Source organism: Eulemur rufifrons, chromosome 8, assembly GCF_041146395.1.
Source record: "Eulemur rufifrons isolate Redbay chromosome 8, OSU_ERuf_1, whole genome shotgun sequence".
NCBI classification, from domain to species: Eukaryota; Metazoa; Chordata; class Mammalia; order Primates; family Lemuridae; genus Eulemur; species Eulemur rufifrons.
In genome coordinates this window covers 88,103,685-88,123,067 of record NC_090990.1, presented here as the reverse complement: position 1 = coordinate 88,123,067, position 19,383 = coordinate 88,103,685, and the positions used below count along the sequence as shown (strand labels likewise).

The window sequence follows — 19,383 nt, the reverse complement described above, 5'->3', positions numbered from 1 at the left end:
AACAAACACAGAGTTAATAATGATGGTGGTGATGTTGATGTTTATTGTTGTTCATTAAATGCAAGATACTGCTAAGCACTTTGCTTGCATTATCCTGAGACTGAGATTTGGAAAGTAAGGGAATGGATGTTGAGACAGTGAAAGGGACAGTGGCCTTAAAACCAGGAGACCTAGGTCCCTCTCCCCATTCTAGTATGTACTAACTGGGTGAACTTCGTCAAGTAGGTTGACTATTCTGGAACTCAAGTTACTTATCTGTAAAATAGGGATATAAATGCTAACATTATGTGGTCATTGTGGGTTAAGTTAGCTCACGAATATTGAAAGAGCTTATTGGCAGGGCCAGTACATAATGGGTATATCATTACTTGTTAATTCATAGACGATAAGAACAGAAATACAAGCAGATGAGGACTAACTAGAAATGGAGATGAATCAAGATCGTTTAAGACAAACAACATGCTATTTATTCCCCCTTTGCAAGTCATTTATAGGTGGTATTTTGTCATTATCAGTTCCTTTTTCCATTCATTTTATAAAGCAAGAGCCATAGAGGGGAAATTACTGAAATAGTTCAGGATCAGAGAATTATAGTAAATACTAAACTCTTTGTTAATGAAAGACCAAGAGCATAAGAGAGAGGATTTAGAATGAACAAGCTCTCCAAGGGTCTAGTAGGCAGTTTCCTTGTGATCATCCTGCACCCGTGTTCTGGCTTTCCAAGACCCAGGTGTCCATGCTGCTTCCAGTTCCTCACTACAGGAAAGTAGACCCCAAAGACTTGTGAAGCTCAAATCAGAATTCCAATTGTAAAACCTCAGCCTTCAAAATGACTTATTCTCATTATGATGTATGAAATGATCTGTAAATACATATTTTAACATTATGGAGTTTAAATATTATTACCCATCTTGCTTGATGTCAGATTTTGTTAAATGCATACCGTTATCTCAATTTACAAAGGTCAGTTGAGTGGCAGTGGAGAATAGGAATAGATATATGTAAAAAATCCTTTTACCAGTACATCTGTGGCTCAGATAACCCTGCCTTTTTCAAAGAGCTTTGGGCTTTTTTTTTTTTCCTTTTTAAATGCGACTTTAATGAGTATCATGTGGATAAACTCTTTGCAGAGGTTTGAAAAGATCCAGAGAAACACGGTGATATGAACAAGCAAATCATTTTGGATGAAATCACAAGCCATTTGAATGCCTCCTCATCTCTCTGCTTGTGTCAGAACCTTTTGGCTGCATTCTTCCCCCACAGGAATGTTTTCATCTCCATGGCTAGGTAAATAGAATGTTCGTGTGGTTGCTCCATTGCTATTCATGTCGGCACAGAGCAGCGCGGCCTGACCTACTTCCAAGCAGCATCCATAGAAAGCTTCACTGCTTTCCATCAAGGCGGATTTGAAAGCCACCCTCTGCTTCCTGCAGCTTCCACCCCCAACTGCCCCCAGAGACAGCACATTATGGACTCTCCGGGATGCTTATTTTCTTTCTCTCATCACTCCTGCTTCCCGTGTTGGTTCATTTTAGTTTATCTTAGCCTCTTCTGGAAAAGGAGAAGTGGGTGGGTGGGCAGCTTCAAAGGAAGTTAACATTTCAGATTTTTAGAGTATAGCTCTATAAACGGATATGGGTGGGGCCGCCGAGAGAGATCAGGCTACCCTCATCCTCATAAACATGATTGATCAAAGGTTAATAACTTATTGGAAACCATTTAAAAGCATTTATATGTGGATGGTTTTCTTTTTCTTATTGGGCACCCTCGACCAGAGTTTTAATAGGTCATTCTCTTGAGTTTCAATACAGCCAATCCTTAACCTATAAATTAATAGGCTAGACTGAGCTGGAAACATTCCAAACACCAGGAGAAAAGTCTGATTTAAAAAGACGTCCACAGAGACTTGTACCCAGTTGGCATGCAGAAATATACTCAGTGTGCATTTGATTTGGGGTCTAAGTGGAGCCAAGTGTCATGTCTGGTTTTGTGCTATTGAATGACATGGTTAGAGTTGGAGAGTTCCCAGAGACTTTCTAGTCCCACGATTCGAAAATAAGAAAAGTGAGCTCCAGAGAGATTACAGCAGCCCTGTTCTCCAGGCTTCCTGACCAATGCTCTCTCTAATCTACCATTCCATTTCTCATCACTGGATCACTTATGCTTGGAGTCTCTGTTGTTTTTGCCATTGAGGGCAAATGTCACCAAGCAGAGGATATAGAAATTCAATTATCCTTCACCTGGTCACAGGTGGAAATTTCTATTCTAAATCCCAGCAAGTCAAGAAGGTTCTAGTTACTTGAAAAATGAACCTCCTGTGCTTCTATTGGGTGAGAGAGTTCTGAAATTTTAAGCTATTTTTCTCTAAACTTTTGCTCCACATAATTCTACAGCCATTGCTGAAGCCTGTTTAGAGGCAGAGGAGTGGGAATGAAATGAGAGGAAGCAGCTCTGTGGCAGACAGAGTTGAATACAGGAACCACAATGAGAGCTCCACTACCAGTTGGTCTCTGAACATCTTCACAAAAGAATTTCCTGGCTGTGCTAGCTCCCATTTTGTTGTTCACTTCACCAGGTCTAGATAGGCACAAACTTCATGCAGACAATCAGTGTTCCTGACATCTGTGCTGGCTGACTTCAGGCCCAGCAGGGCGCCCTGTTTTATGTGGCTTTCACTCTGGAATATAAGATTGTGTCAGTTCAAAACTCCATACCAGACAGTCCCTCTGGTGAGAGGTGTGGCGGCCCAGCCAACTCAGCCCAAGGGCCATTGTTTTTCTGGCTAGTTTCATTTCCTCACTTCTCTTGACTTTGTCCTTTCTCTCTGCATCCTTCTCCTTTGTTTAGTTTTCATCTGTCCCTTGTCTTCCTTCACAGATGGCCAGGATGTTAATGTGCTGCTGTCATTATGTTTATGAAACAAGTTGGGGCCTTTAGAGGATGCTGTTCTAGAGACATTAAAGACTTGAGTCACATTTGATACGAAGGTGAAGAGTTGCGGGATAATTAGTGATCCTCTACTGCTATTAACCCCTGACTTAAGCAGGCTATTTTCTTACAAAGGTGTTGAAAGTTAATACCACTGTTAATAGTTTCAGCCAGAAGACCATTATGAAACCATGTGGGAAACTATACCTACCATCAATATCTTTCAAACCCCGACATTAGAAGGGGAAAAAGCAACGCAAAAAAAAAAAAAAAAGAACAGAAGAAAAGAAGGGTAGTTCTATCATAGGCCTATCCTTGGTAACCTTAATGATAGTCACTATCTGATAGACAAGACCCATTTGTTACTGTTAGTTTTAGACAGTAGGCTTACCACTACTAAAGTTCTGAGCTGAATCTTTATCACATAAAGAAACTCATAATGGCCACTGAGATAGCACAGGGTGAAGGTGTAGCTAGATGCTATTTTTAAAGATGTGCTTTTCCTTTATATTTCTTTCATAAAGAATATAGGGCTATTCATAATACCACACTTGATAAAATTGAAAAACAACCAAGCACAGGTAATAACCATAAACATCTTCCACCCCCTAAAGCCAGGGGCCCTCCATAGCAGTGGATTTTATTTGTTCTCTGACTGATTCCACTCTTTTCCAACTGTGATCTGGGTAACCCCCTCAGAAACTATTTTAGATTTGGTTTGGATGAAAGGTTTTAAGACTAACAGCCAGTTTGAAAATCCTGATCTCAACAAGTTCTTTCAGTAGTCAGCAATGGCCATCAGAGGTGTCAGCCGCAACCTTGGAGGAATGCAGGGTCAGTTCATCAGGTGCCCGCAACATGAGGCTAAAAATGGACTGGTTAATGCTTCCTCCTGCCTCGACCTTGGCAACCACAGCAACCTCATTACTACCCAGCTGGATTCAGTTTGAAATTCAGCCTCGCCAGGGGTGAAAAGGGCCCCAGAATGCCAGTACTGCTCTAAGCCACTCTGAGCAATTCAGTGAATTAAAGGACCTTGAGAATTTCCCCAGTTCAAATCCATATTTGAATTTAAATTGCCAAATTCTTTGAAAGAGGGTATCATGATCTGCTCCTCAATGAGATTGTATTTTGGGGAAAGTCTGATCCTGACATGATATGTTTTCTTAGCAGCTCAGTTTGCTCAGGGAATCTCAGCATGGTGGGATGCCCAAAGAAGAAAGAGGGTTCTTGGATGGTGTGGGGAAGTTGTAATGCCTGGAAGAAGAATTTTTGCAGCAAAGTTTCAGGTGTCCTAAACTAACCCCACAAAAGGACATGCTAAAAACTCACAGCCCACAAGCTAACTTTAGAACAATGACTAAGGCTAATTTAGAAGTGATTTTTATCTCATTCTCTTTCCCTCTGCCTTTCCCTATCCCAGATTATGCTGTACTGTGACTTTCCCTGCCCAAGGTGTCATCATTCTAGTTCTCTGTTGCATACAGAAGCTCTAAGATTTCTTTCTTAGAAGCCATGTATCTGTACCAGCCTGGGACCAGTGTGAAGATAGCCCTGGCTCTGATCAAATCCTCACAAGCCTGCCCACCCTATGTGCAGAGGGAAAAGAGGGGTGGAGTACAGGTTAGACTTGAGAGAGCGTTGGGTGTTATTTGAGACGTTGAACTGATCGGCATAGGTGGTCTTGTGAGGCATACCCTTTTGGACTTAGAATCATGGAATGTCAAAGTTACAACAGAATCTTGAAGTTCTTTTACACAGATCCTCCTTATACAGATGAGAAAACTCAAAGCAAGGCAACTCATTCATGGTTACTCATACCATGCCTAGGCGTCTTGAGCCATAGTTCACTATTTTACTCACTGCAGAGTATAGGATCAGAGTCATAGTGAGACCCTGATTGAGTCCAGTTTGAATGCCATTTTCTTTCCTGTTCTTCCTGACCATTCTAAGTTGTGGCTTAGTTCACTCCTCGCTTAACTAACTGTGGGTGACTTTCCATTAGCTCTGAACTCCTTAAACTGGTATTCAAAATGTTCATGATTGACACCAATCTGCATTTTTAGCCTCTGTCCTCAGCTATTTTTCTCCTCATCACCCCCCTGCTGCTTAACAAGACCTCCTGTGGTTCAGAAAACATGCATTACCCTTCTGTTCCTTTGTGCACACTGCTCTCTTCATCTGGAATTGCCTTTCCAACATTTTTTCTCATTTTGTTCTTTCCCATCTGCTTTTGCCCAGCCAAGTTCCACCCTCTCACTCAGCACTGCCATTACATAGAGTATGTGTTCATAGCCACATATCAAGTTTCCTATTAGACTGAAAGCTCCTTGAGAGGAGGGACCATATAGCACAATTTGCTGAATGTGGCAAATATAGTGTGCTCCAAAAGTATTTACTGTCTATAAGAATAAATAATACCTGGTTTCCTTGTGTTCCAGGCAGTTCCATGATTTTGGGAGGTGCTGAGGGAGGTGAGGTTTGTGGAGGGGAAGAGTGTATGTGCTAAAGTTCAGGACAATTTTACCTTTCCAGGGGTCTCAGCCCCACGGTGTGATGCTGGCATTGGTGCTTCTGCCACCTGTGGTGTCTTGAGATGACTGTATAGGATCCTGTGGGCACTTATTTTATTCAATACATTGGGGCCAAGGTTCTTCTGAGCCTCACTGACAACCCTCAGCTGGCCTTGGACTGCAGTAACTATTTTATCACCTCCCAAATTTGCTTCCTGTGAGTCTCAGGGCAGGCTTGCATTGGTAAAGCAACTTCTGAGCATTTCCTCTTCTTGAGCTATTCTACTGCCATCCAGACCAGCAATGATTACGTTGATGTTCCAAGCTGTGATTGCGGCCCCATTGGTGAAGAAAGTCACCAGACATTAACTGTGCCCTGCGTGGTTTTTTTATTGCTTGACCCAGGCCAGATATAGCATAAGTAAATAAGTTCCTGGTTTAACATTTTAGCACTTTTATGGCAGGTCTTGCCAGGAGAGGGAAAAAACCAAGTAAGGAGCTATCAGTCGGTAATTATCTTGAGACTAAAGGATGACATGAACCCTTGGCAGGCATGGTGCATGCCTTCTTTCACCCTTTGCCCTCCATGGTGAGTCTAATCAGGGTAGAATCATGATCTCACATCCACAGAGATGGGCAGGAGTAACCCAAGAGGAGGTTCAGAGGGCCGGCCTGGAAGCCAAGACCAGAGACTTTGTGCTCTCAGCCCACCTCCGCATGGGGCTTTGTCAAACCCCCACTGTACTCTGCTCTTTCCTTGGTGCCACCATACCTAGGACACTGTAGCAGAACACCTTCCCCCTCATGAAAAGTCTTGGACTGCTAATGGATATGGTGGGTTTTTTTGAGCTGATGAAATGTTCTAGAATTAGCAGTGGTAGTGGTTGCACAACTTAATTGGATTATATACTTTGAAAGGGTGAATCTTATGGTATGTGAATTATATCCCAGTTTTAAAAGAAATCATGGCATAATAAAATCTTGCACAAAAAAATCAAAATTTTGCAACATAAAAGGTCCTGAAAGACCACCTGGGTTTTCCACTCAAGTGCTTCCTCTCTTCATGCGTGTTCTGAGGTCATGTGGTCTGGTGCTTGTTGGGGCTGGAGGGGCTCTGAATAGCTCATCTGTCTCAGTCTCTGTTCTATGTCAGAGTGGGAGGACCTTGGTCTAGGTATTTCCTTGCCTTTACCTACACAGTCAGAACAGAGGTAAGGAGCTTGACCTACTTGATAAGGATCTCCCGGGAAATAGAAATCTTGTTAAATGCTTTAGAGGTAGGAGATGCAGGATCTTTTGAGTAGTTACAGGAAGGATGGAGTAACACCCAGATGTGTTGGGAGTAAATCCTGGGCTGGGGTGGAGCGGGTGTAGGCAGGAGGCTGGACCTGTGGTGCTCCAGGTGATTTAATGATGCCATTAGGTGCTCTATTAGGAGCTGTGACTGCTAATGATTTTTGTATCTGCGGTGAGGAGATGTTTGGCTTCTCCTGCAGTGACTTGGGGAAGGAGGGTGCACTCCCAAGGCTCTGGTGTGAAGGCATGAGGAGCGGCTGGCAGAGTCAGTGCCCGAGTGGGGAGTGGGGCTTGCTTGTTGGGCCTCCTTTGGAGAGCTGCCAGCTCCTGCTGCTCCACAAACATCCTTAGAGAAATGCCCAGAGGGTTTGCCTCACCTGGAAATCTGGAAGCGTCCTTAGCGGAAAGGCAGCTCCTTCTCATGGGGAAGCCTGTGTCACTGCCCCACTGAAAAGATGGGGCTGTACCTACAGAAAGCAGGGTGTCTTCCATGCGCATACCCTGTGCCCACTGCAGCTTCCTGGGTGCTCGTGCCAGCCATGCCCCAGATCACAGACAGCCTAGCCACCCAGCGGGCTGACTGGGTGCCTTGGCTGATGAGGGAGAGGTTCCAAGGATGCAGGAGAGCTGTGATCACTGTCTTTGCTGCCCCCTCACCCTCGCTCCTGGTCTGTGGGATGGGAGGGCAAGGTAGGGACTCATATCAGTGTCTTTTGGGACAGGCTGAGGACCTGTGGTTCATACAAAGCCCTCTCACAGATGCACCCTGGGAGGACCAGCGACCGACTTCCCCCTTCTCCTCCTTACTCTCCCGTCAGTACCTGAGCATCCCTTGCCTGCTTGTCTTCCTCTTGTAAGGAAGCCATGTACACTTCAGGCACAGCACCAGTACCACCTTCCTCTGAGAAGGCTGCTTTCCTCCCCTCTTCCACCCTACACCCAGGCGAGATCACTCATTCCTTCCTCTGTGCTCCCACAAGACTTCGCTATGCACCTGGTGCCAGGCTGGCCACACTCACTCGCAGTGGCCTGTTGTGGACAAGTGCTGTGGGCCTCATTTAGGTCGGTGTCTGCATTATGTGCCTGATGTGTGTCTGCTGAATAAATGAATGATTGAATCAATCAATAACATCATTTGTGCCCTCCCACAAATACTGGAAGATATTTACAAACTCCATAAATATTTAAAATTGCTTTCCTACTTATGATTGTGGTACTTGATGAGAATACATTCTAAAAGTGTCTTATTAAATCTTTTTTATGTCTGTGGAATTTTTTTTTTGATCAAAGGTGATAAATTTGGGGAGAAGAAACCATGCTATTACAAAAAATGAGATTTTATAAGGCAATGGTTTGCTAAAGTGTGTTCAACAGAATACTAGTTCCCTAGTGCGGGACTAGTTGTTAAGGTATAAATGGCCTAGGGCCAAATGAAGTTTGGAAGAGGTTGTGGTTAATCAGGTTACTCTACTGTGGGATGTCTCAAAGTTTTGATATGATATTGCTTAGGAATATGAGAGAGGGGCACATACAGAGTGTACTTCTCCAACACTAGCTTAGCACCTACTACAGTGCAAAAGGCAAAGTAGGTTTTGGCATTTTGCTGTTAATTCATTGATGATATTCCCATCTTGAATTAGGTCCCTGAGAAGCAGGTGAGCATGTCTGAGATAAGGGCCCACTTCTTCCCCGCCCTCCGCATGTTCACCACCTCTGCTCTGCAAAACGGAAGAGAAAAATGAAAGGGAATTAAAACATTCCTTTACCTGTCACAGCAAGTTATCCAACATCCCCAGTGGACTATGCAGCAAATGATTGTGGTTTTAGAAATAACCTGTCAGCCCCAGTGGCTCCACGGTAACCTCCCAGGACTGTTCCATAAATGCCAGTTTTCTGCAAAGTAATTACCAACTCTCTCCTTGGTAAATTTACTAGTGTATCTAGGAGTAATTGCAGGAGAACTCACACTTTCAAATTTACTAGAGACAAACAACCTTGTATTTACCTCAGGGGCTTATCAGGTATTCAAACTGAGCTGTGTAAAAGATGCGATTGATCATAGAAATAAGGCGAAGAATTTGAATTTTCACCTTGGAGTTTTTATCAATGGGTGAGAGCCTGGCTCAGTAGGTTTATGGTGGGAAGTCTATGGGGGTTACTTCTCTTCTTCTCAGGGTCTCTTCCCTTCCTTGAGGTTTGGAGCAGCAGTAAAGTCTGACTTTATATGTGGTTGGAACCCTTTACCTTCAGACAAAACTGGCTAATTGGTACCAGTGGCTAGGAAGGTGTAAAACTTGGTCCAGTCCAAATTCTTACCTATACTTGTGGTGTTTATCCTCTAGAGATCTCAGGGAACACAGAGGACATCCCTCTGGTGCGCTGGAGGCAGCAGTGGCTGGAGAATGGCACTTTGCTTTTTCACATCCATCACCAAGATGGTGCCCCGAGCCTCCCTGGACAAGACCCAACTGAAGAGCCCCAGAATGAGTCTGCAGAAGAGGAGCTGAGGATCCTCCATATCTCCGTCATGGTAAGAGCAGCACAGCCTTAGCCTCTCGGCCATAGCTTATGTTACTTGACAGTGAGTCTTGGTGCCACCAACGTAGCTTTACATTATAATACCCAAGTCCATAATGATCACTGAGCATGTTAATAAGCAAATCTCCTGTTTGTGGGAAATGCATCCACTTGTGGTATAAGTAAAAGTTGCAGCTGTTTCTATAGTACCATTCCCCAACTGTTCTCTCTAGAAAGATGCTCAGATATGGAGTAGCTTTTACAAATCAGAGGTAATATTAGTATATCTGAATATCATAAAGCATTAAATAGTTGTGCCATAAATATTTGTTGAATAACTGAATCTCCAAGCTGCTTGCTGCTACCAAGCCCTCTTTCCTCTTTTCCCAGCCAGGAGGAGGTCAGCAACCTGGGTTTCTCTCCTCTTACAATAAAGGCCATATCCATAGATGCCCGCTCCTCTCTCTAGCTCAGCTCAGAAACTTCCCCATCAGGCTCTTTTCTATTTAAAATTTTGAAGCCTAGAAAATGAAAATATTCTTTGTAGAATCCCAGGAACTTGTGTTCTAGAATGTCACTAGAAAGTAAGTGCTACAATGGCAGGCAGGGGTTTTGTTTGATGCTGCTGTATTTATATGTGTATCACTAGTTGATACTTAATCAATATTTGTGAAATAAGCCAATGAATTTCCCAGTGGAGGGAGAAAATACCTGTTTAATTTAATATTTTGTGTATCAATATTGTATTGACAAACCAACACATTATCTGCTCCTAGGGCGGCATGATGGCAGGCTGGACCTTGGCTGGTTATCCACGGGCATAAGCATGGGAGGGCGTGTGCCATTTCCCTGTAGGGAAACTCAACACAGAGGACTGAGCCAGCCCAGGCTTCAGTCTAAACCTTAATTCATCTGTTGGTCTGGTACTGTCACTATATGCTGTTTGGTTTTTTACATGAGACTGACAGAAACCGAGTACATTTTATGGACATATACAAATAGACATATACAAATGTCCATTATCTAAAAATTTGAGCTGGAAAATCTCCCCATAAAATCTCTGATAAAGTCGCAGAATGTAATTCTTTCATTTCTTCCTCAGCCATTGTCCCCATAAATAACTGGCTTGATAGGTTACTTCCATGTACACGATACACTTTGTTTAAACTATATGGTAGAGAAAAGCTTCTTTGAATAGCAAATCTAAACCTCAATATCCAGATAAAGCCAGAGGCAGGAGAATAAATGAGATTGCTCTGCCTCATATTGACAAATTAATTGAGGTTTATAGCATAGGCATTATAGGACTTGTATATCTTTATTCAAAGACCAGTGTTTCTGCTCTCATGAAAGGTTGTCTTCTTTGTAGCTTGTAGTTTCCAGAGAGTGGTGAGATTAGGTAAGTCAGCTGAATCAGCCCTGGCATTGACTAGGGTGACAAATGTAGAGGCCAGATTGTCCTCACATCTATAATATAGTCTGATTAAGAAAAGGGATGTTTTCCTACCAGCCATTCGCATCTTGCCATCAATGTGGGAAGCAATTGTGGTTATGTGTGGTTTTTGTTTGGTTTGGATTTCGTTTTTTTTTTTTTTTTTTTTTTGATCCAAGACCATTTCAAAGAACCATTCTTTGTCACACCAATGGAATGTTTAGGGTGAAGAAGTACCTAGCCATCTCCAAAGATGAATATTGGGTATGACTGTGTCTGAAAGACAATCCCTAACTACAAGAAGTTAAGACAGGTGATATCTCAGAAGAGGAGTTTAGTGGGGGATATGGGAGCATAGTATGAGTATCTGCATAAAGACAAATAGTGTGAAGTTTGTCCTAGTTGCTGCATCATATCTTCAGTGTAGCAAGGACCCTACCATCTATCCTCAGAATGAGGTGCTCCAATAATTTATCTAGAGAAGTGTGTGTGTGTGTGTGTGTGTGTGTGTGTGTAGGTGGAGGTGAGTGGATTTAAAGATAGAATTATGCTGATCAAAAATGCCAAAGGATTTTAGGAAATAGGCTATACCTTTAAAATAAAACAACCCCTGTGAGAAGCCCACCATCCCCACCATCACTAATTTTTTTAAGAGATCCCCTGGGCAGGGATTGATGGACAGTGGACACTGATATGGAGAGAGCACCAGAGTCAGCCTTAACCCTGTCTCTGAGATCTTTCCTTCATATGCCACTGGCCACCCATGGCAGGCCACAGTGACATTCTATTTTCCAAGTAAAATGGAAGAGATTATTCCTTCAGCTTTATTTTAGTTTCTTCTAATTTATTTTCAACCAGGCTGGAGGAAACAGAGGTTAAAAAGGCATAGGCAAAGGGTGAGGGTGGGAAAGTCTTATTTTGTCTCTGGCTTGGCCTCTTGGAAGTGGACAGGCCCACATCTCCATGAAAAATGTGGGAAGGGCTTTGACTTCTGCAGGACAGGGATCTCAGGGTGAACTGAAGATGTTAAGTATTCCCTCCCATCCTTGTCAAAGACGGTTTGGTCAGTGGAGCCGAATGCAGCCCACCTGGCCATCTCACCTTGCCTCCATTCCCATTCTACACACATACCCCACACACTACCTCTTTATCCTTACGACTCTATTCTAGAAACAGTTTCAAAGTCTGAAGTTGTGTATCTGCCCTCAGTGTAGAAATCAAGCCTGAGGGTATCCTGTTTGAAGACGTCATTCTTAGTTTCTCTGATGGCTTCTTCTTAGGATACTCAAGGATTGGTAGACTTTGTTTAATACACATTATACTATATACTTTGGAGATAAAGCAGGCAGCTATTTGAGGCACCTGGATGACAGCATTATAAATGTCAGAATATAGCAAAATTCTTTGGCTTGTAACAGTGTTGTGCAGTGAAATGCACTTAAATGAAATCTTATTACCCAAACTCTGTTAGTTATGAAGTAACAGAAACAAAGCTATTTTTCATTAACTGTGTCAATCAATACTGATGCAGTTTTCAGATTGGATCAAAATAGTATAATTTGAAGAAGAGGAAAGTTAAAGTTATTATCAAAACATGAAATATGTCCAACTTTTCCTCTCTTGTTAAGAAAATGTGTATTTAAAAGCTTAACTGGTAATCCCAAATATTCCCAATATGTGTATAGGGAGTTAACGGTTCTGTAAACCTTAAAGTTTACATTTCTCTTATTTTTTATTTATCCTTTTCTCATCCACATTACCTCAGTGCAGAGATCACTGTTCATTTCTATATTTTGCATTGACTTTGCTTTGTTTTAAACACAAACTATATGTAACGAGAGAATGAGAAATAAAAGAAAACCTTTTTTGTGTCCTTATGACATTGTACAGATGAGAATCTTCAAGTTCTCTCTTATACGGTGCACAGTATAAATCTACCATCAGCAAAATCACGGGCTTGCAGAAAACCAATACCCAAGCTGGGAGCTTGGCAATTTAAAACTTTGAAAAACCTTTTGCTTTTCTTCTTTTTCAATCACATCCTAAAATGTTTGAATTATTTTTTCCAAAGAGGTACTATTTCTTCCTTGCATAGAATAATTGGATTTCCCTACTGAAATCTTACATTATTGCTTTGAGGGTCAAACGACGTATTTTAACCTCCTGCATGATTCAAACTTGGCTGAAGAGATTTATTTCAAATTTTACAAGATAATTGACATTCAGAACTATGAAAGTACACAAGGATACTCTTTTGCAAACTCTTGGACAAGTGAAAGCAGAATCAGTAAATGAAAACTGAGTGTGAATTTAAACTCAAAGTCAAGAAATTCTTCAACTATAAGGCAAATTGTTTACTCCATAGAAGACTACGTTTTAATATGACTTCATATCAGGTATTCAGACTTTGTGGGGATGAAACTTCCATGTTACATTTTTGCTAATTTACCATATGAAATACATTTTTCTGCTTAAAGTATGCAAAGGAATTTAATGGTGCATAATAGAATTTAAATGTATTATCTATATATTTCATCTTTGTAATTAATTATGGAAGTGTTAATAGATTTCCTATATGCATACAGGTTGGTTAAGTACATTTTTCATAGCAAGCAGCCTTTCAAAAATGCTTCAGTTACATATATATGTGAATGTGTGTGTATATATACAATTTTTTTGTATTAATAACTCCCACTGGTAGAGAATATCTTTTGTAGTTCAGCCTTCTTCTGCATAATTCACAATTGTGGGGAAAAAAACTTTGTGAGTTCTGTCCCCTGAACATTTTGTGAACAGAAGCCATCACTCAAGCCTGGGTGCAGCTCAGGACCACTAGGCCACTTGTTAAGCTCACTGGCCAGCATCTGCAGGCCCCCATGGCCTTCAACTGCTGGCTGCCATCAGAGGCCTTAGCCTGACCCAGGACCCCTGTTTCTGGGAACCCCCAGGTGAGCCCAGGGTACAGAGTTCACTCTTGGGAGAAACAATGTAGAGAACAAAGTTTGGAGACAAAAGAGGTTAAAGGTGCTATTACGGAGTCCCAATGTTCAGCAGATAGAATGAGCATTCTAGGAAGGTACATTCGGGAAAAGAAACATTTGCGGCTGAGTTAGCACAAAGCCCACAGATGGGGGCCTCTAGGATCATGTTTCCAGGGCTGCATAACAACTTTGTACCAACCCCCCATCCTTGCTCTCACTGTTACGTTCAAGTTCCGTCCAGCTGCCTGCACCTCACACGTGACTTGGTTGGAGATGTGCTTTGTTTCACTCCTAGAGCACAGCCACTGTCGGGGTAGAGAAGAGCAGTTCCAAGGGTGGCCGTCACTGTGTGTCAAGATCATTAGGTACCTATTAAGTGTCCACAGGCACAGGAGGCAGGGCTAGATGCTTTTTCTGTCAGTAACTTTTGCCTTTAGCAAATCTGTTACAAAAATTCATTAGCAAATTCATTAATCAAGGTCACTTTTGCAGCTTTATGGTCAATTGATATTCTTTGTTTTATTCAACTTAGTATGCCCAATTTATTAGATCCAGTCCTCCTGATCTTTAAGAAACAAATGGAGACATTTAGAAATGTCTCATGTTACCAAAAAATATAGAATTAGAGCAGTAAGTTGGAAATACCAAAAGACAGATTCCCATTCACTTCAAGGAAGATTTTTATTGAAATTTAAGCCATCCATCATGGGACTGGACTGACTTACTGATCACACTGCCCACCTGTCATCACTGTGTATTTTATCTTCTCTTAGAGAAACAGTGGGTAGTTCCTAAAATAATCAGTAAAATCCCTGAAACAAAACCTCTTTGCTCTTTGTCTCCGAAAGACTGATGTGCAAAAATCTGGAAATGCCAGGGTCCATTTAGGGACTAAGCCAAGTGAAGTTTGGCTTGCAAACCTCCTTCACCCGCACCACGGGTTGGATCTGCCTCTCTCGCTAAGGTGCACAAGGCACAAGTACATGTGAGTCCTGTTTCATTTGCCCATATATTCTGTGGTTGTTTGGTGCCCTCCCGCATTCCAGTAGAGTGAGAGCTAGGGTGTAGTGGAAAGAAAGACTGCATTTAGAGTTGGAAGAGTGGGCTTCAAATCCTGGCTTTACCGCTTCAGGTAATTTGCTGGCCTTTTTGGAAGCTTCATTATCTCTGAAGAAATGAATACACTGGTTAGGTTTTTTTAGTTTTAGGGAATGGAGATCCACTTAGACCTTCTCTGAAATGGAGTTTTACCATAGAAATTCATATGGAGATAAAGGAGACCGCACTCTCCTGATTTAAAAAAAAATTCAAAAAGCAGATTTTCATGAAGGCTGGAACTGGAAGGCTGTTGAAGATCCAGGTTACCAGCCTCCGTGGCGTGTGGTGTGGCTCTGCTCACCTGTTTCTGCTGCTCCTCTTGCTATGAGTCACTTCTTTGTCTTGTCTGCTCTATAAATCTCACTCCATTTTGATGCCTTTATATGGTGGAAGTTCCACTTACTCATCATGTCACCTCACTCCTGACCCATCCTGACTTCCCTTACTTTGCAGTGTTTGCACCTTTGTTCCCACTGCTGTCCGACGCCTCGCTCTCGCCCCTCATTCCAACTCATCAGAGAAAGAAGCAGGTGGCCCCAGCTTGTTACTGTAGTTCCCATTTGTTCAAAGCTTTTTCTTTCAAGTTGTCCCATAGGTGGATGTGATCCTAACCTCCTCCTGGTGGCTGTAGTGGGGAGGTGGGCTTATGTGGCACCTTCCTGCTCTTGGCACAGCTCAGAGCCATTTCCTTTAGCAAAGGCTGAAAAACTATGATTCTACATTTTCTTTGTTCCATATAACAAGCATATGAAGACCTAAGTCGCAGAGATGTTCGAAGAATCAAAGATAGACTTCATCATCATCATCATCATTGTTATCGAAATCTTATTTTGCACTTACTATGTGCCAGACACTGTTTTAAGTGCTTTCAATAGATATTAACTTGTATTTTATTCTCATCACAATACCATAAAGTAGGGTTGGTTATTATCTCATTTTACATATAAGGAAACCAAAGACCGACAGGCTAAGTCACTTACCCAAAATTAAACAACTATTGGTTTGCAGAGTCAGGATTTGAATCAAGGCACTAGCAGAATCTAGACTATCTTTTGAGAAACACCCAACTCATCCCCTGGCCCACAGTGAGTACCCGATATGTATTTGTCATATGTCCTTTATCAGCTTTTGTTGTTTTGTTGACTTTTGACTGCTGAGACTCTTCTGACACTTTTCCCCATTTTTACTTTGACACTAATAACTCTATGAACACTAGGGCCCACAACCACTGTGGAACGCAAATCTTTCCGTAGCTACACCAGGCAGCTAACCCCAGAAGCTCAGATTCTGTTCAGCTTGGCTAATCCCACCTGCTAACCTTGGCTTCAGCTGCACTGCCTCACAGCTGGCAGGGGGTTTATTGGCAGGGAAGGGAAGAGGGGAGTTGGGGAATTCCAACTCTAAAACTGTGAAAGTCACGTAACAAACTTAGGCTTCTTCATACACATACTTTCATGTTTTGCAGGGACTTTTTAGAAACTATAAGTGTTTTTAAAATGTTATTGACTTACTGATTTAAAAGAATCATTGACTCATTCATTCATTCAGATAGTGATTATTTCATTTACCAATATTTTTTAGACTTCAGTGTTTTTTTAAGATACTAAGTACATAGAAAATGAATAAGATAGGATTCTGCTTTCAGGGAGCATTTAATCATATTATTAATATTTAATATTTGAGGATGGCCCTTAGCAGAACTGAGAGCCAAGTGGAGTGTCTACCTTCTTTTCCATTCCTTTCCATTCTTTACATCTTCTTTGCAATTATATTCTTCTCTTTTCTGAAGTTTGTAGAGGAGGCCTTAAGCTGTCCTCCTCTCTCCAGACAGCAAAGAAAATAGCTGAGAGGCCAAATTTTCAAAAGGATACTGATGTCTTTTAACAAGTTAATGTAATATTCTATACAGCAATCTAGCTCACTTGATATAGAAGCCAACGATTTACTTTCAAGTACTTAGTTCCAAAAATCCCTGAAGATTCTTTTTAAAGCAGGAGCTATAATCTCCATTGGGTTTCAATCAATATTAAAAACTAGTAATATTCATAGTAATAAAGCTATTGCTCGCTAAGCCCTCACTGTGTCTCCAGCACTGTATGGGATCATTTTCATGCATAACATCAATCAATTCCCATAGCAACCTTATAAAATAGGTATTAATTCCCCCATTTTTCAGACAGGAGCACTGAGACTTAGACAAAGTAAATCAGAGGCCAAAGTTACATAGGCCATGAGAGGTAGGCCAGGATTCAAGGCAAGTGTATCTGACCCCAGACTCCACTCTGCTACAAGATTCTCCTACTTGGTGCCATCAGGGTTGGCTGGTTTCTCCAGGTTTCCAGGATGTGGAATAATTTTACTTATTTTAGCTAACATAGCAGAAACCTCTCACTTGAAGATTAAGAAGACACATAGGGAAGTGGGCAAAATGCTATCATGGTGGGGTCTATGAGCTACTTCAAAAAGTAAAGGAAAAAATGGGCAACAAGACCAAGCATTGCAAAGAAGACTGAGTTTGGCTCTGAGCATACACTGATCATTGAGAAGCCAACAAAGACAGTAAGTTCTACATTATTGAATTTTATTTTTTTTTCAAAAAATTAATATTATTCGGGTACAAATGTTTTTGGTTACATGTATCAATTTTCTTATGCTTGAGTCAGGGCTGTGAGTGTACTTGTCACCCAGATAGTGTTCATTGTACCCATTAGGTAGGTTTTTGCCAATCTCCTCCCCGCCCTCACCCCTGCTGAATTCCCACTGAGTCTTACTTCCCTCTGTGCACATGTGTGCTCATCAGTTAGTTCCAATTTAATAGCAAGTACATGTGGTGTTTGTTTCTCCATTCTTTAGATACTTCACTTAGGATAATGGTCTCCAGTTCCATCTAAATTGTTGCAAAAGGCCTTAATTCATCCTTCTTCATGGTATGTAGTATTCTATAGTATACATGTACAATATTTTGTTAATCCACTCATGAATTGATGGGCACTTGGGTTGATTCCACATCTTTGCAATTGTGAATTGTGCAGCAGTAAACATTCGCATGCAGGTGTCTTTTTGATTAAATGACTTCTTTTCCTTTGGGTAAATACCCAGTAGTGGGATTGCTGGATCAAATGGTAGTTTTACTTTTAGTTCTTTGAGGAATCTCCATACTGTTTTCCACAGAGGTTGTACTAATTTGCAATCCCACCAACAGCGTATAAGTATTCCTTTCTCTCTACATCCATGCCAGCAACTATTGTTTTTGGACTTTTTAATAAAAGCCACTCTAACTGGGGTAAGGTGATATCTCATTGTGGTTTTAATTTGCACTCCCTGATGATTAGTGATGTTGAGCATTTTTTCATATGTTTATTGGCCATTTGTCTATCTTCTTTTGAAAAGCTTCTGTTCATATCTTTTGCCCACTTTTTAATGGGGTTGTTTATTTTTGCTTGTTGATTTGCTTGAATTCTTTGTAGATTCTGGTTATTAGCTCTTTACCAGATGTATAGCTTGTGAATATTTTCTCATATTCTGTAGGTTGTGTATTTGCTCTGTTGATATTATCCTTAGCCGTGCAGAAGCTTTTTAATTTAATCAAGTCCCATTTACTTATTTTTGTTGTTGTCATATTGCCATTGGGGTGTTCTTCATAAATTCTTTGCCTTGGTCAATATCTAGAAGTATTTTTCCAACATTTTCTTCTAGAATCCTTATGGTTCTATGCCTTACATGGAAGTCCTTTATCCATCTTGAATTAATTTTTGTGAGTGGTGAGAGATAGGGATCCTCTTTCATTCTTCTGCATGTGACTATCCAATTTTCACAGCACCATTTATTGAATAGGGCCTCTTTTCACCAGTGTCTGTTATTGTCTGCTTTGTCAAAGATCTGTTGACTGTATGTGTATGGTCTTATATCTATGTCCTCTGTTCTATTCCATTGTTCTATGTCTCCATTTTTGTGCCAATACCATGCTGTTTTGGTTACTATAGACTTGTAGTATAGTTTGAAGTCTGGTAATACGATGCCTTGAGATTTGTTATTTTTGATTAAGATTGTTTTTGCTATTCAGGCTCTTTTCTGGTTCCAAATGAAGTGTAGTATTTTTTCTAGGTCTGCGAAATATGATGTTGGTATTTTGATGGGGATTGCACTTAATCTGTAAATCACTTTGAGTAGTATGGACATTTTAACAATGTTGATTCTACCAATCCATGAATATGATATGTTTTTTCCATTTGTTTGCGTCATCTGTGATTTCTTTTCCTCGGTGTTTCATAGCTCTCTTTGCAGAAATCTTTCCCCTCCTTGGTTAAGTATATTCCTAAGTATTTTATTTTCTTTGTAGCTATTGTGAATGGTATTAAGTCTTTAATTTGACCTTAGCTTGACTGTTATTGGTGTGTAGGAATGCTACTGATTTGTGTACATTGATTTTGTAACCTGAGACTTTGCTGAATTTATTTATCAATTCCAGGAGTCTCTTGGTGGAATCTTTGTGATTTTCTAGATATAAGATCGTACAGTCAGCAGAAAGCAATAGTTTGACCTCCTCTTTCCTGATTTGGATACCCTTTATTTCTTTCTCTTGTCTGATTGCTCTGGCTAGGACTTCCAGCACTATGTT

General features: G+C 41.2%; 1 protein-coding gene across 2 annotated transcripts in view; it reads left to right on the top strand.

Moving 5' to 3' along the window:
* ASTN1 (astrotactin 1) overlaps positions 1–19,383 on the top strand; it is a 308,529-nt gene that overhangs the window by 94,127 nt on the left and 195,019 nt on the right. For both annotated transcript variants that reach the window (XM_069478389.1, XM_069478388.1), the window contains exon 2: positions 9,080–9,267. In XM_069478389.1, coding sequence (XP_069334490.1) covers positions 9,080–9,267 — 188 coding nt within the window. The remainder of the gene's footprint in view (positions 1–9,079; positions 9,268–19,383) is intronic.